Genomic DNA, 27,407 nt, shown 5'->3' with positions numbered 1-27,407 from the left:
AAATGTTGATTCTAAAACTCTGCAGCTTAACAAAAAAAAATGCTTAACCTCCTCCCCTCCCCCATTCTTAATGCACTTGTTGAGTAGAATAAAGGTATCAGGGCTCACATTAGAGCAAAATATTTCAAGACTACAGATGGTTAACAACAGATTGATGAGCAACCAGTATGTCCGACTGATGGCCCAGTTATCTGACTTTTAAAACTGCGGACATGTCTGCTTTCGGTAGCTACGATAAAGATCTCATGGTGGTTTTTGTAAGGGTAGACTTTTCCCCAGTTATCTTGGGAAAAATTTCCCCTTCCACCACTGTTGCATAGTGCATGCTGGCTAGCATCCTCCCATCCCAGAGTTGGCTGCATTTCAGTGTTGTGAAATGGCTGCTGTATGTGTAGATTGTAAAGAGTTTGGGGAACTTTGGAATGACTGTGCACTGTGTAAATACATATGCCACTCTGTTGGTCTATAGCTGCAAAGGCCAGGGGAGAAATTTCTGTGAGGCAGGAGTAGTGAAAGGAAACCATAATCAGACATATGCTGCCCCCTTATATGGGGCATGTCAGGAGTGTCAGAAGAAATCTTCCTGGTGCGGAGCACGACAGAGATTGTGGGATGCTCCGGGATGTGGTTCTGCCACTGGCTGTACTGGGGAGTCTGTTGTAAATTTGGGTAGCCCTTGAGGCTGTCTAATTTATGCCAGGAAGGTGCACCAGCCCTCATTAGCCTGGTATCGTTCCCTCACTACCTCTGGGCTGCTGCTTCTCTGCAGCACCTCCTGTAAGGCACAGGGCAGAAACTCTCCCAGGATGTGTAATGCTCCATTTCTGTCTGGAGAGCCTTGCAGGTTTGATCCAACTACCATTTTGTTCCTGAGCCAGACAGGAAGCTCTTTACCTAGGACTGCAAAAGGATTTAGGCACCTAACTGCACTTTAGGCACCCAAGTTTGAACTTCAGATCCCCCCACTCAGTTGCTGCCCAAGGGCCTGAGGTGCCTACGTTTCCACAGATAAAGTCCTTTAGGTACTAAATCTCTGCCAGTGGACATGAGCACAGCTGCCTCAGTCCTACCACGCTTCACTGGGCCAGCGAAAGAGAGTGAGAATGACCCCCTAGCCTAGTGGTTAGGGCACTCCCCCGGGATGCGGGAAACCCAGCTTCAACTCCCTGTTCCAAAGACTAGTTCATTATTTATACAAAAAAAGAAAAGGAGTACTTGTGGCACCTTAGAGACTAACCAATTTATTTGAGCATGAGCTTTCGTGAGCTACAGCTCACTTTAAAGTTTCAGTTTCAACAGGAGAGATGGAGGGAGCCTCCCTTCCCCTTCCCCTCCTCTGAGTACCCCATAGCCCAGTGGTTAGGGCAGAGGTGGGCAAACTATGGCCCTCGGGCCACATCTGGCCCGCAGGACCGTCCTGCCTGGCCCCCGAGCTCCTGGCTGGGGAGGCTAGGCCCTTCCTCCACTTTCCCCCCTCCCCTGCACCCAGGCCGCAGCGCGGGCAGTGCTCTGAGTGGCGGGGCTGCGCGCTCATGCAGGGGAGTGCGGCAGCATGTCTGGCTCCAGCCGGGCGGCGTGGCTCTCAGACATGCTTCTCTGAGCAGCATGGTAAGGGGGCCAGGGGGCTGGATAAGTGGCAGGGAGTCCTGAGGGGCAGTCAGGGGACAGGGAGCAGTTGGATGGGGTGGAGGTTTGGGGCGGGGGTGGTCAGGGGACGGGGAACAGGGGGCGGTTGGGTAGGGCAGAGGTTCTGGGGGGGGCAGTCAGGAGATGGGGAGTGGGGGGGTTAGGGATGGGGGTCCCGGGTCAGGGGACAAGGGGCAGGGGTAGGATGGGTTGGGGGTTTTGAGGGGGGAAAGGAGGGGACAGATAGGGGGCAGAGGCCAGGCTGTTTGGGGAGGCACAGCCTTCCCTACCCATCTGTACATACAGTTTCGCACCCCGATGTGGCCCTCGGGCCAAAAAGTTTGCCCACCCCGGGTTAGGGCATCCTCCGGAGCGGTGCGGGTTCAATTCCTGCTCCACGTTTGCACAAAGGGGCTTAGGCACCTCACTCCAAGAGAGGGTTCCTGGCTGTGAATCCCCAGCAGAGGTAGGTGCCTAACTCCTTTTGAGGGGTTGGGTTTAGGCCACACCCCTCTCATTAGCATTTCCCTCTTGGCTAGTTAAGGTAGCTCCCTGTTGAAAGTGCTGTGTTTTGTGGATCTCCAGTTCGTAAGGGCCTACGGGCAGGTCTACACTACAAATTTACATTGTGCAGCTGTGCCGCTGTAGTACATGATGAAGATGCTCTAAGGCAACAGGAGAGAGCTCTCCTATTGGCTTAATAACTCCACCTCCGCGAAAGGCGGTAGCTATGTCACGGGGGAAGGTCTCCCGTCAACATAGCACTGTCTACAAGGGGGGTGAGGTCAGTATAACTACATTGCTCTGCGGTGAATGCAAGTAAGTATGTAGTCTAGACCAGACCTAACTCTGCCCATACATTGTGTAGGGAGCTTGGCCACCTAACTCATTAGGCAGCGGGGCACATAAAGTTAGGCCCAGCATTGCAACACGTAAGTCCTCTTTGTGTATCCAGCACTAAGTGAACAGCATTATAGGATGGGGATGGAGGTGGGTGATGTCTACGGAAGAAACATATGTGTGAATGGGGAAAATACCCCTGTGTTGTGTTTTGGCTTGTGAAATTCGCTGTGCTGGAGGAATTGTGTATTCCTGTTTTTGTGTCTTTTTGTAACTTAAGGTTTTGCCTAGAAGGATTCTCTATGTTTTGAATCTGATTACCCTGTAAGATTATCTTCCATTCTGGTCTTACAGAGTTGTTCTCTTATCTTTTTTTGTTCTTCTAATAAACTTCTGTTTTTCAGAATCTGATTGGGTTTTTTGGGTCTTAAAAATCCAAGGCTGGTTTGTGCTCATCTTGTTTATTCTCAAGCGTCCCCAGGAAAGGGGGTGTAAGGGCTTGGGGGAATATTTTGGGGAAATAGGATCTCCAAGTAGTCCTTTCCCTGATTATTTGTTAAATTATTTGTTGGTGGTGGCAGCGTTTTACTTAATCCAAGGGAAAAGACTTTGTGCCTTGGGGAAGTTTTAACCTAAGCTGGTAGAAATAAGCTTAGGGGGTCTTTCATGCAGGTCCCCACATCTGTACCCTAGAGACAGGCCAGAACCTCATCCCGAGATCTAAACTTCCCTTGACATCCCTCTGAACTTTAGAAGAATTTGGATTCAGATCTGACCTTTACAGACCTAGCCCATCTCGAGTTTCAATGCAGCTGTCCTTATTTATAAAGAACAAGGGGAGAGAGTTATAGAAAATGACACTTACAAATATGTATGTTTGCTGTAATGTTTTTTACAGTTTTCCATGCACACTCTTTGCATCTCTATGCATCCTGTCCATCCAGCTCAAACAGCCCTGTCTCCCAGATAACTCAGTGCACAGGGATGCTGGATCCAAGAAAAGATGAAGCGATGTTAATTAATAGGGTAATGCTTTGAGGAGGTGGCAAGCACCACCATTTCACCTGGAACCAGTGGTCCTTGGGTACAGCTGAGAACCTGCTTGACACAGGGCATGGCTCCTCTCCTGCCTTCTTCCCCACAGAAACAGGACGGACTCCTGATGCAGTATCCACTAGGCCCTTCTCCCATCTCCTCCTCTCCTTCTCCAAGATTTTGGCATTTTTCTTCACTGCTCCCGTAAGGTTTCAAAATTATGCTAGCCCACAGTCCATAGATGGGCAGTCTCTTTTTACACGTCCCTGTCTCCCACATTGGTAACAGGTAATTTCCCGCCTCCCCAGAGGGGACTCTTGTTTTCTTCTCTTTTCTTCTCTGTAGACTTCACCCCTAACACTTCTCCAACCCTATTTCCAGCTCAGGCCTGTTAGACAGACACACCCCCTTGCAGGGAAAATCTACTACCTCAAACTCTTCCGTGAGTTTCACCACTGCCTCCAGGGCTGTAGTTCCTAACCCAAAGATGAGTGTTCTCCTGGAGGCCATGTAGAAATTGTTCAAGGATTATGGAGTCCGTGATTTTGCCCACAGTCTGAGTGCCTGGCTTTAACCAGTGGGTGGCCCAATCAGTTAACCTTTGGGCACATGCCCTGGGCTATACACATCTGGCCCATCTAGCAGCCCAAAACTTCTGCTGGTATTTCTCTGTAGACAATCCCACATGGTCAAGTATGGCTGCCTTAACAGCATCATAGTCCTCAGCCTGTTTGCTGCCCAAGGACATGTAGGCCACTTGAGCTTCTCCTGCCAAATAGGGTACTAACTAGAGAGCCCACGTTCCTCTGTCCCAGCCAGCTCCCATTGCTACCATCTCAGATATCACTAGAGGGGTCATTGGCAGGCCCCTTTTACACAGGCTGACCCCCTGGCTCCAGTTACCATTCCCCAGGTCGGGACTCACCAGTCTCGGAAGAAACTACTGCTGCATTTGTGCTTAATCCCTGATAAATTCCTGCAAGCTCCTCTGTTTCTCTGCTTGCCAGGCCAGCAGGGATTCTCTGGCCAGTTTGTGTGACTGATGGAAAGATTTCATGTTCTGCTGCAGCTCCTTCTGCCGTCCACCAGCCACTGCAGAGTCTGCTCCATCATCCGGATGCCAAATACTCGCAGAAGCTTCCCCCCTTATGCCTCTCAATTGCCACTGTTGTTGGTAGCTACCGGTGTGGTGCTCCGCTCTTGTTCGATGATGATAACAGTCGGCTGTGTGCATGTTCCCTCTGTGTGCTGCCCCAGCTCTGCACAGATAACTAACACCGCAGACCCCGAGAGAACGCCCCAAAACCACAGACTCTAGTAAGGTACGAAGGAACCCGAGCCAGGTTTATTGTCAAACGAAGCACAGTAAGAGTTCCCTATAGACTCTACAGGGCATACTATGAATTTGTGCTCCCTGGCAATGGACACAGCTCAGTCAGTGGCGGGACACTCCACTGCCCCCGAGGCTGGACAAAGATGTGCGCTCCGGGACCTACTTTTATACCGTTGCAGGACAGATTACTCATCATAGTTCAAACGAATCTATCCATCATGTTGTCCTTTTGACCCTGTCATTAAGATGCACCTGCCTGTTCCTTGTTATGTCTATGGAGTGTCTTGCCGCTGTCTTTGCACAAGTTCCTCTCATTAGCACTTGTGTGTGAGTGCATGTGCCTCTAACAACCTTTTCTTGCCAACTTCTGTGAGTGGGACCTGCCTCTGGCTCACAACCCAGCTTTGCTTATCACTGCCTGGAAGTACTTTGGTTCAGGCTTTACTTTGGTTCAGGCTTCAGGCCTCAGACTGGGCCTCTGATACAAGAATTTATGTTTCACGGCCTCCTCTTACTACAGCCACAATTCAGGGAGTCAAGATCTCGGGCAAGCCCCCACATATCACAAGGCATGGCTTCTCTCCTGCCTTCTTCCCTGCAGAAACAGCATGGACTCCAGTGGCTGTGCCTTCACCTTATTCTTTTATGTTAAGTTCCCTCCACCACTTCTACAACAATCCGTGTGCAACAGTTTATTTACAGTACCAACAGCTCTTTCGGCCCTCTCCCCAAGAACTGAGGGGAACAGAGGTGTCCCTCCCTTGAGACCTCCGTGTTACTGAGCTCAACTTGCCCTGGTCCCCTTCCTCTCCTCACCCTTGGCACTTCCTTCCTACCTCTTTAACGGCCTTGGGCTGATGGGGTAATTGGCTCCTTAGATCATCAGCCAACCAGCCTGATTGACTAATTACCCCCCGCCAGCTTTCTCCAGGGGAACTAATTAATATCTGAGTGATCAGAGTGCAGGCTCACCTGTTTGCACCTTGCACTCTGTCATACTGTCCCTTGAACTTTAACCTTTGTCAATAGTTCAATAGGAAATGGAGGTCCAGCAGAGAGAGGAGGTTAGAGCTGCCTAGTGCCTCTCTCTAGCGACCTTAAAGAAGTTTTTGGAACAGTACTGTGGGCAGACTGCGAAGGAATCTGCACCCGTTTCTCAGCCATAAGAAAAGTTGCCTCCATATGAGAGAGTTCACTAAGGAAAGGATATAATAATCTCTTGTTTGGTAACAATTTTGTTTTAAGTGAATCAAAGGGTGAGGATGAAAAGAATTAGGGCATATAGTTTGAAAGATACAGTTGCTGAGCATGGGCAAGGAATTGCTTACAATCAGTCTTATAACCATAGAAGGATAATTGCAGGTGGCTAGCACTGTTGATAGACACAAAACACCCATCAGTGTAAAGCAGCGAGTCAATAATGCACGAGCACCATACGTTAGGTGGCTGATATTCTTGTGTATGCGAGTCAGCAGCACCGGGAAAATGCAGCCAAACCGCAAACTAGCAGTCATCTCTATCATGTTTCATACAAGGGAGCTTTTTCACAACCAGACTTTACAGTGCCAGTTTCCCAAAGTGGGGACACAGGGGGTTGTGCCATTAGGCTATGGTGTCAAGTCTGGGAGCATGCAGGAAAGGATCAACCTTTCTGGACTTGAAATATGAGCTACATTCAGGGACATGCAGGTTCTGTCCTCTGCCTCTTTGTCTGTTCTTTTGTGCAGTGCCCATCTATAACCTCACCCATTCTTACAGCTTCAGCTACCATATCTATGGTGTTGGGTTCAGAAAGCTGCCTCTCCACCTGCAGCTTCTACCCTCTGCCTCACATTTGGGACTTTCCAACATTTAATCCTGGAAAATCTGTTCCAATTCAAAGTAAACAAGCATGTTTCTCATGTCTCAGCCTCCCACTTTCTGTTGTCTCTCCTTTGTCCATCACCTTCAAACACTGCACTCTCCCCTCTGGTACCCAGGCTCTCTCACACAGTTTCATTTGATTCCTCCCTCCTCTTTGGATTACTCTGTTGGCTTCCTTGAACTTTCTTCATCAAATTCAGGGCCACACCCTCCTCTTCAAGCCTCTGCACAACTCCATCACTGCCTACATTTTCTCATTTCCTCCTGCTGCCTATCCATCTCCCAGTCTACCATTCTAAACACACACTCATTTCCTTCTCTCACGATCATACTTGCCTCTGCTTCCGTGCCACCCACTGTGTATCAGTTTGCAACTGGCATTTTTACAACAGCATAAAGGTGCTTTTGCCATACAACTTATTTCACTCGGGGAACTGGTACAATCAGTACTATTGAAAGCATATTGGTGGTAGAACCTGCATCTTCACTCGGAGAGTTTGCTGGCATAGGTCTTTCCTGGTGTAGACTAGGCCTCTGATATTGATTCAGTATTTATTGAAACAGAGGAGCGCCACCTGCTGAACAATCAATATAATTTCCTGAGGCCCACAAGTGTTCCTCAGAGATCTCCCATCCAAGGATCAACCCAGCTCGCTCCTGTTTAATGTGTGATAACCGATTGGGTGACAGCACAAGGGGTGGTGTTGCCAGTTCCAGAGGGGTAAAAGAAATGGGTTTGACTCTATGGGGAGTTTCAAGAGCACCACACCCAAGGGAAAATATGCTTCCTGCCTGCTTGCCCCTATCAGGCCCACATGTTTGACTCAGCACTTTGGACAGCTCCACCTGCTCAGTGTCTGGACGCCCTCTCTTCGGGCAGGGAGGTGGGTCCTAAACCAATCAGCCAGGCAATGGTTAAATCAGCATTTAAAAGACGTTAAGTGAGAAGACTGAGCAGAAAAGCCTCACAACCTAAGATAAAGCAGAGAGATCCACAATTTTGCTGAGCTTTGACTCTGGCATGTGGAAAAGAAGAAAGCAGAGCACTGCATGATGCCGCTGTAATCAACCGCAGGATATTATGACCTGCCACAGGATAGCAATATGCTGCCAAAGCTTCTAAAAGCTGTGCTACCTGATTAGGCTGTTAAGATGTATCTGTATGTTGCAAAGGAAAAAATGAGGTCAGTCGCTTTTAGAGTAAATTGAAAGCACATGGGTAGGAAACTAAGCTCATTGCATATCAGTAGAACGCTGCCTATGCGTGTCAATTATATCTGATCATTATATTTCATTTGCTACGACTCAGGCGGGGAAAGCACTGAGTTTAGCAGACTGTCATACCGCCTGTAGCTCAAAGCCAAAAATCAAACTCGAATGAAGCAAATCCCAGTTGTAAGCGCTGTGAGATTTTACAGTCGTTACCACAAAATAATACACTTTGTGTCACTGTAATAATAATACCATCACTAACGAGTCAGCTCCAATGGAAACTGTGGCAATGACATGGAGACTAGTGATTACAATACAGGTAACGCTTGCCCTGACTACTTTATTTCCATCATGCAGGCTTTTAAGCTAGAGTCCCCCAAATATCATGTAACCTAATATATAATGTTCACAGCAATGACTCAGGCACATAAAACCAACCATGATAACACTATCAGTATTTAGGATCAGTTAAAGTTTTAAGCAACCCGTATGTTCCTTCAGTAATGCCTTTAATGATGAAACACATTAGGAATCTCTAACTGTAATAGGGAATACCAACGCATAGGCACAGTTACAAAATGTCGTCTCTTCCTTCTCATTGACACTAGATTATAACGTCAACTGGTAGTTCTAATTGTAATGAATGGTTTGGAACATAGAAAGAAAATACTGGTTACATTTCCTGGACTGCAGTCGTTATGTGTAGAGCTGTGCAAATCTGTGGATATCTATTTTTGCGGATCGTGGATCAGATGTGGATACAATTTTTGTATCTGCATAGGACTCTAAATAAAGGATTTTGAAGGCAGGGAAGCAGCTGTCTGTAGCTCATAGTCTCTGAGGCTGCTTCTTCGCCTTCAAGATCCTATAATCTCTCTACCCCGTATACAGAGAAAGGGAAGGTGATAGATCAAGACAAGCAGCAAAATCACCCCCATGCTCCTATCGCAGCAGTTTAAGCAGCCAAGCAATTTAGGAAACCTATCCCGACTTCATTGCCGTATCAGGTCACTTGGAGAGGGAGGAAGCTGCTTGTGCATAGTAAGTCAGTAGCTGCAGACAGCTGCCTCTTGATTTATCAAGAGGATCTTGAGTATGAAAATGATACCGCCTTATTTGGAGAAACTACTGATCAACTGCTGCTAATGCTGGAAGAGCTGCGACAGACTGCAGAATCTATAGGACTTAAAATAGGTGGTGATAAAATCAAACTATGCATGCCTCCTGTAAAATGGAAATGAATGACCTGTCGACACTGCATGACGATGACAATGGCATTGACTGGGAAAATAGTTTTATCTATCTGGGTAGTCAGTTGAAAGCAAGAGGTTCGGTATCCAAAGTCATACGTCGGATCAGTCTTGCATCAATGGCATTTCATCACCTTCAGCGGCCTCTCTTTTGGCAGTGGGATGTAATAATGCAATAATAATGGGAACTCTGTTATATGAAGCAGAAACATGACTGTAAAAAACAGCTGAGGAGAGGAGACTAAACAGTTTTCAGTGTCAACAAGTTATGGCATATTCTTAACATCCGTTGCTTTGATTTTTATCACAAACAAGGAAATACTTAGATGATCCCGGTAAGTTGCAGTCTTCCACCAGTTGAGAACAAAATGATTGCAGTGGTCAGATCATATCCAATGTGCAGACAAACCTATGCTTTTACAGAAGGATTATAGAGATGAGGAAATAGAGCACAAATCTGACCAGGAATGAGGTTGGAAAAGGAAGAAGACTTACAAGGGATCATTCAAGATGGAAGTCTGTTCTACATGCCACCTCCTCCTGCATCCCAGGTAAAATGGAAATAAGAACTTCATTTGCCATAATCTAAAGTCCTATTTGATTTTGTATATTGTCAGTCATACAGGCCATGCTCCAAAATGCTTTAGAGTGAACTTTTGCAAGTACAGGGTTAAATAACAGCTCTGAGAGGAACAGCAAGATGAATGAAGAGGTATACGCAAGGGAGAAATCATGTTTCTGGAAAAGATTTGGAATGAGAGGAAGGTTGTTCTAAATGACAGATGCTGCAGAGGAGAAGGCTCCTGCAAAAGCGTTGGGAGTGTCGGGAAGTATAAAGAGGATGACAGCATTACAGCAGAGTGAACAGGGAGGATAGTGGAGAGAGTATGATAGGGGAAGGAGGGCTGGCTCTCCACCAAATGACGCCCCAGGCGTGGCGAGTCTTTGGCATCCCCCCTCCATTTGTTAAACTTTTCAATACCTTATTTTTTATTGTATTTGTAGCCCATTTCATGACTTTGATGCACAATTTGCATGCATTATTTATCTCTGTCATATTGGATGATAAATACTACGCTAGGATCTGTAAGTCTGTATTTATTCATGCCATGTATAAGCAAATAAAAAATTGTTTTCTCTAAGCTTATAGAAACTTTTTTAATGTTACAAATAACTGAAATGTACTAACATCAAGAAATGGAACTGTGCACCAACACTGGGTGGATCAGTATTAAACACTGTTACAGTAGGTTACAGTAGGTGACAACTTTAGAATGTTAACCCTAGTCCATTAGTTCAAAAGGTCACTTTTCTCACCTTTGCCCTCGTGAACTGTAGCACATCGTTGGAGAGATCCAAAGACTGCCCAATGGCATTTTCAAGCAATCAAATAGCAAGCAATGTCAGTGTATCATTGGCCATCATTGATCAAAGATACGTTTTAATGAGCCTGAGCTTTGAAAAGCTGTGCTCACCACTCACGACTGTGACAGGCAGCGTGAGCAGAATCCTCAAAGTTATCCACAAATTAGCAAAAGTGTCCTTGAGCGCTGCCTCATGAATAAATTGGAAAACTTGGAGTGGAGAGTGCTTCCCCTATGGCAAAATGTGACAGAGGTCATCCAATTCGACATAGAGGTCTTTATCATTGAGCTCCAAACATTCCCCATGTGTCAGCGTCTGGTGAAGGTCCGTATAATTGTTCAAGAGTGTTTTCCTGTCTGCTGGCAGCTTACTAAGATCATAGGAACACCCCCCTCCAATCTTTTCGTAGTGCTTCATTTGTCCAAACCTTTCTTTGATGGACACTCGAGCAGAGTCAACGCGTGAGCAAAAAAACTCCCTTTTGAATTTTTCTTCTAAGCTTCCCGTCACCTCATCTCTGATCTCATAACCAAACTATCTCTTCTTCCAATGAATACGAGTTTCCTTGAAGACAAGCTCAACTCCTAAGTTTTCGACCATTTCTTTGGCAGCAGTGATGACATCTTCAAATCCATTGTCTCTGTAGGCCACAATGAAATCACGGCAGCTTCTCATTAAAGTAGTAGCGGTCACGATGTCCATCGATGGAGTTTGTAATGCCTGGCTTACAACATTTGGTTGGAACAGGATATTGTGCCAAACCACAACTGAGACCAGAAATTTGAAGTCAATGATCTGGTTTGCCAGGCTTTGCGCCTCCTGTTGGATTCCAGCTTTGACTTTACTTGACTGTGGCAGTTCCATCAGGGTGTCATAAACCTCAGTTACTTGATACCTCACTGGCTTTACACTGTCAATGAGGCTCTCCAAGAAAGTGTCACTTAGCGGCTTCCTGGTCAGATTTGTAACATTGTCCATGAAGATCTTCCACCTGATAGTTGATGCTGAAAACAGGATGTGTCTCCTTTGCAGTACTTCAAAAAGAGATACTGAATCTGAAGCAGATGACACTGCTCCTGACACCCAGGTTGAGAGACTGGCAGCCACAAGGCATAAAGAAAACTCTTGGATTCAGCACAAGGATCCTTGCCTGGACGACACTGTTTCTTCCCTTCATGTTTACACCATTGTAGTAGCCTTGGCCATGGCAGTCCTGAAGCTTTATTTTATTCCCATTCAAAACATTCATAAAGAGTTCTCTTAGGCCTTTTCCAGTAGCATCGTACACAGACCGGAAACAGATAAAATGTTCCTTTACTTGGATACAGCTATCCTTGTCGTCAATAAATCTTACTGTAAATGACATCTTTTCATTATGACTAATGTCAGGAGAGCAATCCATTATTACAGTATAGTACTTCACTTTGCGAGCTGCATCAATATGTTATCAAGCCCCTTCTTTGCCATAAGGTCAATCAATTTATATTGAATTGTTTTGCAGCAGTAACGATCCATAGCTTCTTTACGAACTACTTGACATAGGTGCTCACACATGACATCATCGTATTTCCCAAGGAGCTCTACCAAACCGAGGAAATTACTGTTATGTTTGGTGAACAACTTATCTGAGTCCCAGAAAGGCAAATTAGTCTATGCAAGGAAGAGGGTAATTGAGATCAGAGGCTCAAGACTCTGCTATCAGACGGAAGCAAGTCCATGGAGGGTTTCAGAAACAGGGAGCACTATGCTACACAGGATCTTTAAATGAGCGGGAATGCCTGTGGAGTCATTTGAATATAGATTCGAGATGGCCCTACAGAGAGGAAGGGTAGTCCGGTGGTTAGGGCACTAGCTTGCAACTCTGGTGATTTTGGTTCAAGTCCCAGCTCTGCCACAATCTTCCTGTGTGATCTTAAGCAAGTGGATCAGAATAGCACTGTCCTGCCTCAGAGAGGTGTTGAGAGGATAGATACATTAACGATTGCGGGGGGACATATAAGTACCATCGATATAATTGTGTATAAATGTTACATGACAGACAATGGCACATAGCTGTTTGAAAGACAACAGCATGGAGCTGCAATAGTCAAGGTGAAAAGACCTGAAGCCCTGGATGAGGATCCCATTTGAGATGGAGTCAAGGCAGTTACACATTCAAAAGCTTTTTCTTCCTTTATGCTGTGTAGTTTGTGGGTGGTCCGGAAGTTAACTTTGTTCTGTTCACACTTATGGGATCGGCAGTTTACATGAAGATTTATGTCCACTTCATACAGAGTTATCCTGGTTAAATAACATTTTGAAGGCCTTGAAGAAGCCTGTTACTTCTCCTTAGCAAGTGATCTCACATTGATTTTATTTGCTGTTCCACTGTTTTCATTTCTTCCTTGATAGGACAGAAATCATGCTTGTTTCTCCTAAAGTAAAGTCGAAACAAAGAAAAAAATTATTTCCCTTTTTTTCTTAAAGTACTCATGGGAAATGGCTTGAGAGTGCTTGAGTTTTAGTATTTTATTGGGAAAAATCATGAAGTTTGTACTTCAGCAAAATCCTGGAGTATGTACTGAAGCAAAACTACTGACTTCAAGGAAAGTATTGTCTGAATAAGGACTGATAAAGGGTTGCAGGATCCTGCAAATCCATATTCACAAACGTCTTCAGTGGGAGGATACTACTGGTAATAATGGTTTTCAGGATCAGGCACTGAACGCACTGAAATTAGAGAGGGAGAATACCTATTGGATTATATTAGTCAATCCCCTGTTAACTAGTGGAGTAGTGTACTCTGCATTATCTAGTGCTTTGGTTAGTCTCATTTGAGTGCAGTTTAGCTTTTGATACTGAATAATAGAAAGGGTTTTATTACCTAAAAGTATACTTTGTTCTGCTTCATTGCATACTCGCGTTGTCTGGTTGTTGCACTTAACACAGTTTTTAATCTGTGCATACAAATATACTGGAATTCACTGTGCTTGCAAATCAGTGGCTGTGTCCAATGGCTGAGAAGCAACTAACTAGCTCTCCCTCTAAAAAAGAATATGTCTTTGTCATATTACACCAGGGTTCGGAAACAATCACATTTCCATGTCAAAGGTGGCTTGCAAAATCTGAAGATGATGGCGAGATTGTAAGAGAACTTGTACCATCTGATATCTTTACTGAAAAACTCCTGAAAGATGGGACACTAAAGCAGATAGAACAGGAAGTTGAAGAACCACTGGAAAGTAAGTAAAATTCCACCACACCTTGACTTATTATTTTGACCCTTTGGAACAAGCCATTTGGATATGTAGTTCAGGTAGATGCATGCTACTAAAGGTTGCTTCTTTGCAATTATGGCCATTGAGTGAAAAATCAATCATTTAAGCTGCCATATTTTATGTGAAAAAGCTAGTATGTCCCATCTGGATTACTGTAACTTCCGGCCTCCTGGATGCCCAACATGCTTCCCATCCAGTCCTCACAAACACAGCTGCTACAATCATCTTCCCTGGCTGCTGTTCTGATTGTGTCTCACATACATCCTTTGAATTTCTCTATTGGCTCTCCTTTACACACAAGTTTCCAACATCTTGTCTTCCAGGCCCTGCAAGTTATTTGTCCTCATCTAGTTATCTCTAGTTATTTGTCCTCATCTCCTGTCGTATTGTCCTCCACCCCTTCTGCTCCACTGACCAGCCTTGATGCCCCATTTGTAGCTTTTTTCCATGATTGTCTTTGCACTTTCTTCCACACTGCCCCTTAGGTACATAACACTCTCCCAGACCTGGTCTGCAGGGCAGCTACCCACTCCTTATTCAGATCACTCTGTAAGTAGGTTGAGTTCCTATCCTGCTGTGAACAGAGAAGACAAATGCTATGCAACATCTGGATTTACACTCTTCCTGGTATTTGGCTTCCTAATGTAAATAGTAACCACACAATATAAATTTCAGCCTCAACTTCTCCCTCAAACTTGGCTGTTGCTAAGGATTTCTCTGCAAGACCTCCCTGACCCAACCCTTAGTTACCTCTGCCCTAGAGAGAGATTCTTACCCCTCTCATATTCTGATTGGAGCTAATTGAATCCAACTGCCAGTATTGCTTGCCATCTTCTTTCAGGGTTCAAGTACCAGGTAAGAGGACGATTCAACCATGGAAATCATCCAGTCCAGTATTTCTTATTCTCTTTCACAGCCTGATTTGTATTTACACTATGCCTAGGGCCCTACCAAATTCACAGCCATGAAAAATGTGTCACTGACCTTTTGTGTGCTTTTACCCTATACTATGCAGATTTCACAGGGGGAGACCAGTGTTTCTCAAATTGCAGATCCTGACCCAAAAGGGAGTTGTGGGGGGAGGAGGGGGCGGTGTCGCAAGGTTATGCTAGGGGGGTTGCGGTATTGCCACCCTTACTTCTGCACTGCCTTCAGAACTGGGCAGCCAGAGAGCGGCGGCCGTTGGCTGGGCTCCCAGCTCTGAAGGCAGCATCCTGCCAGCAGCAGCGCAGAAGTAAGGGTGGCAATACCGTGACCCCCCCAGCAATCCCGTAACAGGCCATCCTTACTTCTGTGCCGCAGCTGGTGGCAGCTCTGCCTTCAGAGCTGGGCTCCCAGCCAGCAGCCGCCGCCCTCCAGTTGCTCAGCTCTGAAGGCAGCGCCGCTGCCAGCAGCAGCACAGAAGTAAAGGTAGCTGTACTGCAACCCCCCCTAAAAAAAATTTGCGACCCCCCCCATGCACAGAACTCCTTTTTGGGTCAGGACCCCTACAGTTACAACACCATGACATTTCAGATTTAAATTGCTGCAATCATGACATTTTCGATTTTTAAAATCCTATGACTGAAATTGGCCAAAATGGACCGCGAATTTGGTAGGGCCCTAACTATGCCATTCTGTCAGTGTACATAATTTATGCACCCCTAAGGCCTTTTGTAGTTATAAGACGAGCTAGCAGGTCAAAGTGAGGACTAGACAGGAGCCTGGGGTTTACCTGAACCTGCTAACTCCTATTACAATTACAAACTGCCTTGTCTTCATTAGGATTTTACCTCGTGTTAGTTACCAGATGTTAACTAACACCAGGTAAGAACATGTTTTTTCTAGTGAAGACAAAGCCTTAGAATATTAAGTTCTTTGAGTCAGGGACTGTGTCTTCTGAATTGTTTTTACAGCTGATTTTGGGCACTAGCCCAATATAAATAATAAAAAATAACAGCTTCCTTCGCTATAGTCGTGCATTCTGTCCTGAAGAGCTACTGAAATGATATGCAAAGAATCAAATTTAATAAACTGATTATGCAGAACATATGTTGGGAGCACTGCACCCATTATTAAAGTGCAAAAAGAACAGGAGTACTTGCGGCACCTTAGAGACTAACAAATTTATTAGAGCATAAGCTTTTGTGGGCTACAGCCCACTTCATCAAATGCATAGAATGGAACATATAGTAAGAAGATATATATATATATATATATACACATTCAGAGAAGGTGGAAGTTGCCATATAAACTGTAAGAGGCTAATTAATTAAGATGAGCTATAATCAGCAGGAGAAAAAAACTTCTGTAGTGATAATCAAGATGGCCCATTTAGACAGTTGACAAGAAGGTGTGAGGAGGATACTTAACATAGGGAAATAGATTCAATAAGTGTAATGACCCAGCCACTCCCAGTCTCTATTGAAACCCAAGTTAATGGTATCTAGTTTGCATATTAATTCAAGCTCAGCAGTTTCTCGTTGGAGTCTGTTTTTGAAGCTTTTCTGTTAGTCTCTAAAGTGCCACAAGTCCTCCTGTTCTTTTTGCGGATACAGACTAACACGGCTGCTACTCTGAAACCTATTAAAGTGCAGTTATTTCTTGGCTGGAACACCACAGTTTAACTGAGTATAGCAATGCTGCACAACAGTTTAGGACATAATGTCAGAAAAGTACTTTATTCAGTTGAAACTGCAGGTGAAATTTAAGTAGGTACATTGTAATTAACTACCCAAATTGTAATTTGGCCAGCACGCCAGAGTTAACACCTCTACTCTGATGAAAAATGCCAAAGTATCTTTGATAACCACAAGCCATCAGAATATCTTTTGTTATGGCACCTACTGCAGCATAATGCTCTCTGTGGTTAGTGAAAAAACAAAGCAGAAAAAGTGAAATTGCAGCAAACCAAACAAATATTTTCAGGGCTAAATGAACCTGATCCGTCTCCCACTGCAATCACAGGGAGTCTTTCCACCGATTACAATGGAAGGTGGAACAGCCCCTGTATTATTCTGAGAGCTAAGTGTGAAAGGACTCTAAAAAAAGCAAAAAAACCCACACCTTATCTGTGAAGCTATTAATGTACACAGAAGTATCCCACCATCAAACATGGTAATTCTCCATACCCCAAGTTTCTGTGCCTCCAATAAAAAGTACAGCTTTTTCTCCTTCTCATTTTTGAATCGTGTGGGAGTAGCATGGAAAGCTGCCAGTGAGACTCTCTTTGGGGTTTACATGGCACTAATGTGAGTAAAAATCTGTTAGCTCCTATTTGTGTTTCCAGGGAACATTCTTTCAGTCACTGTTTGTTCCCCTCATGTAAATGGGGCGAAGCAGATACATGGAAATAGCTGCATTTAACACATTAGAAAAGCACCTTACTAAAGATTGTTATGAGATTTCATTGGATCACTGTTGAGTGAGCTCAACAAAGAAGATACTTAAACAGTACAACTGCAACATGTCTTTAATTAAATATTGTCCGAGCAACAAGATTCTGGAGTCTGCCCTCTTCTTTCAGTGCCGGGAATTTATACGGGTAAGTCCCATTAACTCTGGTGGAAATTTCCCATTGAAATCCCTAGAGCTTGTTTGTGGAGGATAGAATATTAAGAATCCACAACTCCAGACCACTTAACCCTCTCATATGCAGTGGAGAGCAGATCCTGAATCCTAATCATGAAAGACGCTGCATTCACTCAACTCCCATTGACATTAGATGAAGTCAGTAATAATAAGGATACTTAGCATCTTTAATTGCACGTTTTGTGGTCAAGGCACTGTGGAGACATTAACTAGGTGGGAGTTCATGGGAGCTCAGCACCTCTTACACTGCACTCAGCATATAGGATTAGGCCCTGAGAATCAATCTGCTCCCAAATCATATATTTAGATATCTGTTTCTTTATATAGTTCATACATACAAGATAACTGTGTTCACTGGCAATATCTATGGCGCTGGGACAGATGCAAATGTTTTCCTGACTATATATGGAGACCTCGGGGACACCGGGGAGAGAAAACTCAGCAAGTCTGAAACTAACTCCAACAAGTTTGAAAGAGCACAGGTACAGATGAAACTGATTGATAATATTTTCCATATTGCAGGCCTTTAAGCGAAGCGATGAACAAATGTTGTAACTGCTCTTCCCTAATGGGAAGTACCAGTCTGCAAGGATGGTCAAAACTGATGGATCATGTTTATTACCTCTTAAAACATTACATTCTCAATTTAATGTTGGTATTTATGTACTACAATGATAGGCTCTATAGCAATCCCTAAGATGGACAAGATCTTTCTTTGCTTGGAATCAGTGAGATAGGGCCAGTCTGGCCCATACCAAGCCTCCTATATTTCAGCTGCAAAATTGGAAGTATCCAGTGCTTAATTTTTGCCAGGGCTAAGCATGGGCACCTCTTGGCTTGGCGGTTCATAGCCCCGGCAGCTGTGGGCTTGCTGCATCCGTTATGAAAGTAAACCAATTGCTTGAGCCCGGCACCTCTTTCATTACAAATTAAGCATTGGAAGCACCAATAATTGAAGGCATGGTAACCATCCCTTGAGCTGATTTGTATCTCCTAAAAGGGGGGCAGCTTTGGTGAATCTGACTATAATGTGTATTATAATTAATATTGGGGCATCATCTTACGACACATTTTTGTAAGCTCTTAACGTGTGATTCTACTGTGAGAAGTGATGTAAAAATGGCACTAGGTTGTTCCATGTTTGTCACTCCATGATTTCCAGATCAGTGTGCTCAATTTAAAAGTTACCAACAGCCAGCCCTGCCGACTCCATATTATATCTGAGGGTATGTCTACACTGCAAAGAAAACCCACCCACCAAGTCACAGAGCCTGGGCCAATCAACTTGGGCTTGTAGGCTCAGGCCGTGGGACTAAAAATAGCAGTATAGATGTTCATGTTCAGGCTGGAGCCTGGGCTCTGTGACTTTCCCTACTCACTGGGTTTTAAAGTCCAGCTCCAGCCCAAGTGGGAATGTCTGCACTGCTATGTTTAGCCCCGGCCGCAGCCTGAGCCTCATGAGCCCAAGATAATTGGCCTGTGCTCTAAAACTCGATGCCGTGGGTTTTTCTTTGTAGTGTAGGCATACCCTGAGAGTCAAGCGAGTTTCTTTCCTGCTAATTTCACTAGCAATTGTGTATGCATAATAACCAAGTGCAGAATTTTCTCCATTGTCTCCAGTGTGTTGCACCAGGTATAAATGATAGCAGAATTTGGAGCTGCAACTGAAATGTAGTTAACAGTTCAGTTGTTGTGTTAACCAGTAAAATTTTACTTTTGACACTAAAGTCAGCAGATACCAGCTCCAAGTGCTCAACACATCTATTCCCTTTGAGTAAGAGGGTGAGTTTATACATGGTCATGTTCACAGCACAACTGCACTTTAAACCTCTCCCTCTCAGAACAGTTTTAACGGACACAGAATCTTTTACAGACAACTCTGCTGCAGCTTTTAATCAATTACTGTCCAGTAAGGCTGGGTTTACACATGCATTGTACTCCATTGTATATATTAGCTATTGTCCATTGAGAGAAACTATTGCTATTAAACATCCTGTAGGAGGATAAGTTCACAATACAGGCCGTGGACCTGGGCATTATATACAAGATCAAGATTCGTCATGACAACACCATGCTGAATGCTGACTGGTACCTGGAAAAAGTGGAGATTCTGGATGAAACCACAGAAGAATTGTACCTCTTTCTGTGTGAGCGCTGGCTTTCTACAAAGAAGGAGGACAAAAGGATAGAGCGGACACTTTATGAACAGGTACAGTAACAACAGCTAGCGCAGTGATCCTGACCCGGGCTTCTGAGCACTACTGCGTTGCTGCTAATAAAAATGAGATGCATGGCCTTTCATCTGGTTGCAGTCCAGCACAGTTCATGAGTGGCTTGACCATGTTACCCCCTGAAGGTTGTGTTTTGGCCTATGTAAAATGAATTGATGGTTCTCTCTCTGGTCCTCCATCACTGACTTCTTTTGTTTGCAGTCTCAGTGGAGAGGCCAAGGACTGAATGGTTAGTGGAGACTTACCCTCTTCAGATCAGGAGCCAAGTGCACTGGCAGGGCTGGGTAGAGAATTCTGCTCTGTTGCTGCCTGCGCTGTCCCTACCCAGCGGATAAGTAATAGATTTCTCTCTCTGGAGTTCTCAAGCCAAAATTCCAGGTTGCATGGCCCCTGCCTCTCCACCCATCAATCCTAATCATCGAATAGGGCAGCACCTTTCATCAGCACTAAAAATATGCAGTAAAATGTCCTCTTACCAGCACCTGGAAAGGCTCCATATGTATTGTTTAATCAGTCTAATACAGCTAATTAGAATTCAAAGTACATGTATTAATTAAAATTAGCAAACAGGATTAAGTTAATAGGCGCTTCTTGCCTTTACACAGGAAGGCACAGCACTGCAGCTGATTAACGTCTGTTGTGTTTAAGGGGTTTGCTTTACAAAACATAGTTACATTTTAATTGAAAGTTACTACTAAAATTATCCAAACTCATCCCAGGTATAGTCCCAGAGAGGTAAGCAGGGATGATCCTGGTGCCTTGCATCTAATATAATTACAGTTCCCAGCAAAGAGTCCTCTGAGTTCTTGTGGTCACGCCCACCAAATTGCTCATATTAGTTCCTTCTCAAAATCAATTAGATAAAAAAATGAAATGGTTGTGGGGAAGGATTCTCATGTTAACTGGGCTATGACACAAAACCCATCTTCAATAACTGTTCTAAAAATATAATAGCTTTGACATTTAGGATTATTCAGCTTTGTAGCTTTTGTTTGACCTTTGACTTTTGTGTAGTGTGGATCAACTACTCCAACAGCTACAGTGTATGTCTTATTCAGCAAATCTGTGGCTACTCTACCTGTCTACCTTGCCTGTGGTCATTGCTCTCACATGCTGTGTAGCCAAGTCACAACACATCTTTGTTATGTACATTAAGCGCATACCAGTGGCCTTCATTGTAGCTGTCAGGGTTCCCTCCCCACTCTGAACTCTAGGGTACAGATGTGGGGACCCGCATGAAAGATCCCCTATGCTTGTTTCTACCGGCTTAGGTTAAAACTTCCCCAAGGCACAAATTCTTTGCCCTTGGAGGGTATGCTGCCACCACCAACTGATTTAACAAAGAATCAGGGAAAGGACCACTTGGAATTCCTATTCCCCCAAAATATCCCCCCAAACCCTTACACCCCCTTTCCTGGGGAGGTTTGAGAATAATATCCTAACCAATTGGTTACAAAGTGATCATAGACCCAAACCCCTGGGTCTTAGGACAATAGAGAAATCAGTCAGGTTCTAAAAAGAAGGATTTTATTTAAAAAAAAAGGTAAAAATCACCTCTGTAAAATCAGGATGGAAAATAACTTTACAGGGTAACAAACGATTCAAAAACACAGCAGAACTTCCTCTACGCTTAGTTTCAACGTTACAAAAAACAGGAATAAACCTCCCTCCAGCAAAGGAAAAATTCACAAGCAGAACAAAAGACACACCTTGCCTGGCTTTTACTTACAATTTTTGTAATATGAGAGACTTTTAGGATGGTTTATAGGAGAAGGAGTTTTCTGACCTGATGCTTCTCTGCTTCCCGAGAGAACACACAAAACAAAGCCTCCCCGCCCCAACCCCGCGCCAAGATTTGAAAGTATCTTCTTTCCCCATTGGTCCTTTTGGTCAGGTGCCAACCAGGTTATTTGAGCTTCTTAACCTCTTACAGGTAAGGAGGAATTCTAGGCTACCCTTAGCTGTATGGTTATGACAGTAGCACTCATGGAAATGGTGGAGGTAAGGTCATTACAGTAAAGAAAATGGATGAGCTGTAATAAATGATGAGGAGTCATGCTTATGAGAGCTGTACTCAGCAAAAACTACATGGAGAGATAGAGGGATTTCATGTTATGTTGTTTGAGGCATATAGGAACAGCTGGCAATGCAGTGAGCCCTGAACCTGGTTACCTTCACATGTGTGTGTTCTAATTAGAGCTATGATGGTGAACGGAGCAGCCTGGGTGGCTCATCTCTCAGCTTGAAGAGCCAAGATAGAAATGCAAATGTGAAGAATAAGAAGAAACTCAGCTTGAACGGGTCTGCCCAGGAAGGCTCATGTAAGAGAAATGTGTGTGTGTCTGGATGCACGTGTGTGTTCTTGATTTGAGTTCTTTGGGCCATGTGTTTATAGTGGTGAAGACCAAAGTGGGGCAGAAAGGTAAATTGTTCTGGTCATCCTGCAGCTGTACCCCCCAGGGCTGTGGTCCTATGGGATCTCATAAACTCAGCAGAATCAGGCTGGATCGGTGCTTGGATCTGTTTGTGTATTGCTATTTCTATAGTGGTCTTCACCATAGCAACTGAATAATCCTGCACAGTAAAAGGCACTTCCTATACTTCCAGACTTCTTCTTTCCCTCCCGCCTAAATCTAGATTATGTAGCGCTAGAGCCCGGGGATTGAGTCCTTCATCTCCTGTGAAAACAAATTCTACAAGCAACGTGTTTTGTGTGACATGAGCACATAACTAGGTAGATTCTCCAAGAACACCCTCTCCACAACCACCCTGAGGTGAAACCTGCACGGGGAACTTCTAACACAAACCCAGAGCTCCTTAGGAAGCAGTATGGCTAGTTCATAGGGGGTGCTCTTTTCGTCAAGTCTGTGTTGACTCAATACTTTCTCATGGTGTTGCTGAAGGTGCTGTCTTTTGCATGAGACTCTTGGTGGGCGTTAAAAATCCCATGACTCTCTTGTAAGAGTTGGAGTGTTAACACTCATATCCTGGACAAACTCCAGCTCATGCAACTGCATTCTGACTCCTTAAAATCCCCCCTGCATTTTAATTTGGAAAAGGGTTCTCACTTCCCCTTTCCTAATCTGCAGTGTAATATTACTGTCAGCTGCTAAACAGCTGCTGTGTTTCATGTGTGCATTCGGTTGTGGGCAAAGTGATCCCTGCGTATATTGTTTGTTATCATTTGTTAAGCACTAATTGTGTGATTGGCTTTGTGCAAAACTCAGAAGAAGATTTCATCCCAGGCACATGGAGCCTCCTTCCAGCCAATGTCACCTTGATATCTAAGTATAATGCCCTGATCTTGGATGGGTGACCAGGGCACGGGGAACCTCACATATTCTACTTAGCACCTACTGGTGCAGGGACCAGTGGCCTCAATACCCCTGAGTGCTAGGATAATACAAGGATGAAGGAAACCCCAGGCAGGCACTGGCCCTCCTGGGGTATAATAGCAGGCATGTCTAGATGGTTGTGAGAAGGGCAACACCTCCACTAGACTTGTAGCCAATCAAGGGGGAGCAGCCAATCGTCTAGACTTACAGGATTTGAGACAGGCAGCTAGCCCCTTAGATGAACAGGGCTTTTTGGGAAGACAGCCACCTCCCAGACACACAGAATCATGCACCAGTTCCCTCCTCCACCCTCACCTTCTGGACACCAAGGATTTGAGAGGGGGAGAGGAAAGGCAACTCTCTGGGAGGGACAGGATTGGTGGAAGAAGTTGTACAAGGCATATATAGTTTGTGCATTCAAGTATGCAAAGCTCTTTGAGATCCTTTGCCATGAAAGGGGCTATATGTATGTAAGATGTGTTATCACCAAGTAACAGCCTCTTCTGTACTGGTTAGAGGATCGATTTCCAGTGAAGACTTTTACTTGCTGCTTGTATCAGATGTTCTTTCCAGCTCTCGCTCTCTCCCTTCTGAGGCCTCATGTCCTATGTGGCACATTAGATCTAAATTAAACTCTGTGGGCCCTGAAATTCTGTGGCACTGTTTGCCACCCACTACTCTTATCCCATTCAAGACCCCTCCCTGCACAGCACAGTCAGTACAGTATGAATGGCAGTGTTTAGTTAATTTGATTTTCAATTCATTTATTTTAATCTGCCCCCAGATTTTCAGTGTGCTACAGATTTTGCTCCTGCAATGCGTAGCTGCATTGCAGAAGTTGGCAGGCTGGTGATTTCATAGAATCATAGAATATTAGGGTTGGAAGAGACCTCAGGAGGTCATCTAGTCCAATCCCCTGCTCAAAGCAGGACCAACACCAACTAAATCATCCCAGCCAAGGCTTTGTCAAGCCGGGCGTTAAAAACCTCTAAAGATAGAGATTCCACCACCTCCCTAGGTAACCCATTCTAGTGCTTCACCACCCTCCTAGTGAAATAGTGTTTCCTAATATCCAACCTAGACCTCCCCCACTGCAACTTGAGACTATTGCTTCTTGTTCTGTCTTCTGTCATCACTGAGAACAGCCGAGCTCCATTCTCTTTGGAACCCCCCTTCAGGTAGTTGAAGGCTGCTATCAAATCCCCTTACTCTTCTGCAGACTAAATAAGCCCAGTTCCCTAAGCCTCTCCTAATAAATCATGTTCCCCAGCCCTTTAATCATTTCCGTTGCCCTCTGCTGGAATCTCTCCAATTTGTCCACATCCTTTCTGTAGTGGAGGGCCCAAAACTGGATGCAATTCTCCGGGTGTGGCCTCACCAGTGCTGAATAGGGGGGAATAATCACTTCCCTCAATCTGCTGGCAATGCTCCTACTAATGCAGCCCAGTATGCCTTTAGCCTTCTTGGCAACAAGGGCACACTGCTGACTCATATCCAGCTTCTCGTCCACTTTAATCCCCAGGTCCTTTTCTGCAGAACCGCTGCTTAGCTAGTCGGTCCCCAGCCTGTAGTGGTGCAGGGGATTCTTCCATCCTAAGTGCAGGACTCTGCACTTGTCCTTGTTGAACCTCATCAGAATTCTTTTGGCCCAATCCTCCAATTTGTCTAGGGCCCTCTGTATCCTATCCCTACCCTCCAGCGTATCTACCTCTCTACCTTTAAAGGCTCTCTTCCCAATGACAAAGGCTAGAGACTTAATTTTTTAAGAAAGTGAAAGCATTGATTATGGAGCATAATTGTAAACCAGCTGCTTTTAAAATGGGGTATTTGGGGGGGCCATTTATGCACCTTCATGATCTCAGTATGCATGGGCCCTGACAGTATTTTGCTCTGTGTTTATAAAGCACCTGGTCACCGTGGCATCTGTACAAACATGCAGCATTTAACAGCTAAAAAACCACAGCTAGTGTTACTGGTTCTCCTCTCTTGCTTTTTCCATTTTCAGGCTTAGGTTATGAATTTGATTTTATGTTGCCCAACCCACCCTGTAACCTACTTGTCTTGGTGCCACTCAGATCTTCCTCTTGTTCTTCACTTATTCCAGGATGAGCAGATCCAGTGTTGTGCTTGTGAAGGAGGTGTACTCACCACCTGTAGTACGCCCTTGTATCCGGGTGCAGTGCTGCAAGGATCCTTGTCTCCAGTGCCTCCAACTGGTTGTCTGCCTCTTGCCATGTCTTCCGTGCCTCAGCTCTCTGGCCAAGTCACAGGAAGTTCAGTCATATCACTGTCATATCACTGTCAGCTGGGAGGGTCATAGGCAAGGCTGAGCCTGGCCTTAAAGGGCCAGCCCTCCTGTGACAGTGCTGCAATGAGAAATAAGTGAGGTCATTCTGTAATTCGCACCTTCCTTCTGATACTGCTTCCTCAGTGGAGGAAGGAATAACTGCCTTGCATCCATCATCTGGGCATTCCATGTAATTTCCCAAATCACATGTAAAATCTCAATGTCTTCCATTCGGCGCCATCGCTAATGGAACTGTAATGGTTTCCGTGTTCTTTTGCAGGTATAGCAACTTTTAGGCCTCCAGTACTTTCAATACCTGGAGAAGTACCACATCCCCAATAAACGAGAGAGGTTGTCCCATGCCCCAGAGGAACAAACAAAGACGTTATTTTGTAGTGGTCAGGGCACAGGATTGCAAGCCAGAATGCCTCTGCTTAACTCATTGGATACCCTTGGGCAGGTCACTGAGGCCCAGATTCTTAAAGGTTTTTAAGCATGTGCTGTGCTCAGTGTTACAACACCTAACTGATTTAGGAGCTTAAATCTCATTTTCAAAAAGGATATAGGCACTTAAGAGACAAAATCCCATGAACAGTCAATGTGATTTAGGGTCCTGGGTGCCTAAATCACTTGTAAAAAAGGAAACCTAGGCTCTTATATCAGTTTGGCATTGCAACGCTGAGCACAGCAATGCTTAAGTACCTTTAAAAATCTGGGCCTTAACAACTCTCAGCTTATCCATATGTAAAATGGGGGATGATAATACTTTCCTAGCTCACGTGTGCTGTCAGATTTAATGCTTGTAAAGTGCTTTGAGTTCTTTGAATGGAGCATGCTATTTAAGTTCTATATAGTATTAGCAGTAATTGTATGAAGAAAGCCATTTAACCTACCACAGGATGACAGAATGAAATGGTCTTCCAGTGGAAGCACTCTCCAAAAGGAATTCAGAATACTCTTTAATTAAGGTGGGAGGCTACAGCTTGACATGTCTTGTGGTGTGTGTCAAATGTATGTAACCCACATTGTGATCTTTTCGATGAAGAGGTGCCATCATTGCATTGCTTCAACAATTGTACTACAGTGAATTCATTGCACGCTCATTACACGGATGTGCACAATTAAGCATAATTGGTATTGTATAGTGTAGAATAATTCTTGCCTAATGTTTAATTCACTTCTGTGCTGTTACAGTCAATTTCAGAAGCCTGAAATTGGGGTTGTATGAAACTCATTGGTTTCAGCTCACAGAGGAAAGAACAGATTTAATTTGCATGAAGTCATGCCCAGGTGTAAGTTTCAAGTTCAAACCAAAAGCAAAAACTTGATCAACACCACTGTCGCTAGAATCATAGAAATGTAGGGCTGGAAGGGACCTCCAAAAGTCATCCAGTCCCGCCCCCTGTATTGTAGCAGGGCCAAGAAACCTAGATCATCCTTGAGAGGGGTTTGTCCAACCTGTTTTTAAAAACCTCCAGTGATGGGGATTCCACAGCTTTCCTTGGAAGCCTGTTCCAGAGCTTAACTACCCTTTATGGTTAGAAAGTTTTTCCTAATATCTAACCTAAATCTCCCTTGCTACAGATTAAACCCATTGCTTCTTGTCCTACCTTCAGTAGACATGGAGAGCAATGGATCACGGTCCTCTGCATAGCAGCCCTTAGTAGATTTGAAGACTGTTCTCAGGTCCCCTCTCAGTCTTCTTTTTTCAAGACAAAACATGCCTAATTTTTTTAAAACTTTCCTTATAGGTCAGGATTTCTAAATCTTTTATCATTTTTCTTGCTCTCCATGGGACTCTCTCCAATTTGTCCACAATTTCCTGAGGCGTGGCACCCAGAACTGGACACAATACTCCAGCTGAGGCCTCACAAGTGCTGAATAGAGTGGGACTATTACCTCCTGTGTCTTACATACAGCACTCCTGTTAATACACCTCGGAATGATATGAGCCTTTTTTCCACATTGTTGACTCATATTCAATATGTGATCCACTGTAACCCCCAGATCCTTTTCAGCAGTACAACCACCTAGTCAGTTATTCCCCATTTCGTAGTTGTGTATTTGATTTTCCCTTCCTAAATGAAGTACATTGCACTAGTCTTTATTGAATGTAATATTGTTGAATTCACACGAATTCTCCAATTTATCAAGGTCATTTTGAATTCTAATCCTGTCCTCCAAAGTGCTTTAATCCCTCCCA

General features: G+C 44.5%; 1 protein-coding gene across 2 annotated transcripts in view; it reads left to right on the top strand.

Annotated features, from left to right (window-relative positions):
- LOXHD1 (lipoxygenase homology PLAT domains 1) overlaps nt 1-27,407 on the top strand; it is a 310,109-nt gene that overhangs the window by 205,571 nt on the left and 77,131 nt on the right. Inside the window, exons 33-36 of one of the 2 annotated variants that reach the window (XM_074952316.1) lie at nt 13,583-13,745; nt 17,679-17,833; nt 19,351-19,560; nt 21,780-21,903. In XM_074952316.1, coding sequence (XP_074808417.1) covers nt 13,583-13,745; nt 17,679-17,833; nt 19,351-19,560; nt 21,780-21,903 — 652 coding nt within the window. Of the gene's footprint in view, nt 1-13,582; nt 13,746-17,678; nt 17,834-19,350; nt 19,561-21,779; nt 21,904-27,407 lie in introns of those variants that run through there. The other variant, XM_074952317.1, reaches the window with a different exon arrangement.

The sequence above is a fragment of the Natator depressus genome, chromosome 5, assembly GCF_965152275.1.
Source record: "Natator depressus isolate rNatDep1 chromosome 5, rNatDep2.hap1, whole genome shotgun sequence".
NCBI classification, from domain to species: domain Eukaryota; kingdom Metazoa; phylum Chordata; order Testudines; family Cheloniidae; genus Natator; species Natator depressus.
Note: the sequence above shows the minus strand (reverse complement) of the source record. Positions and strands in the feature narration are given on the sequence as shown.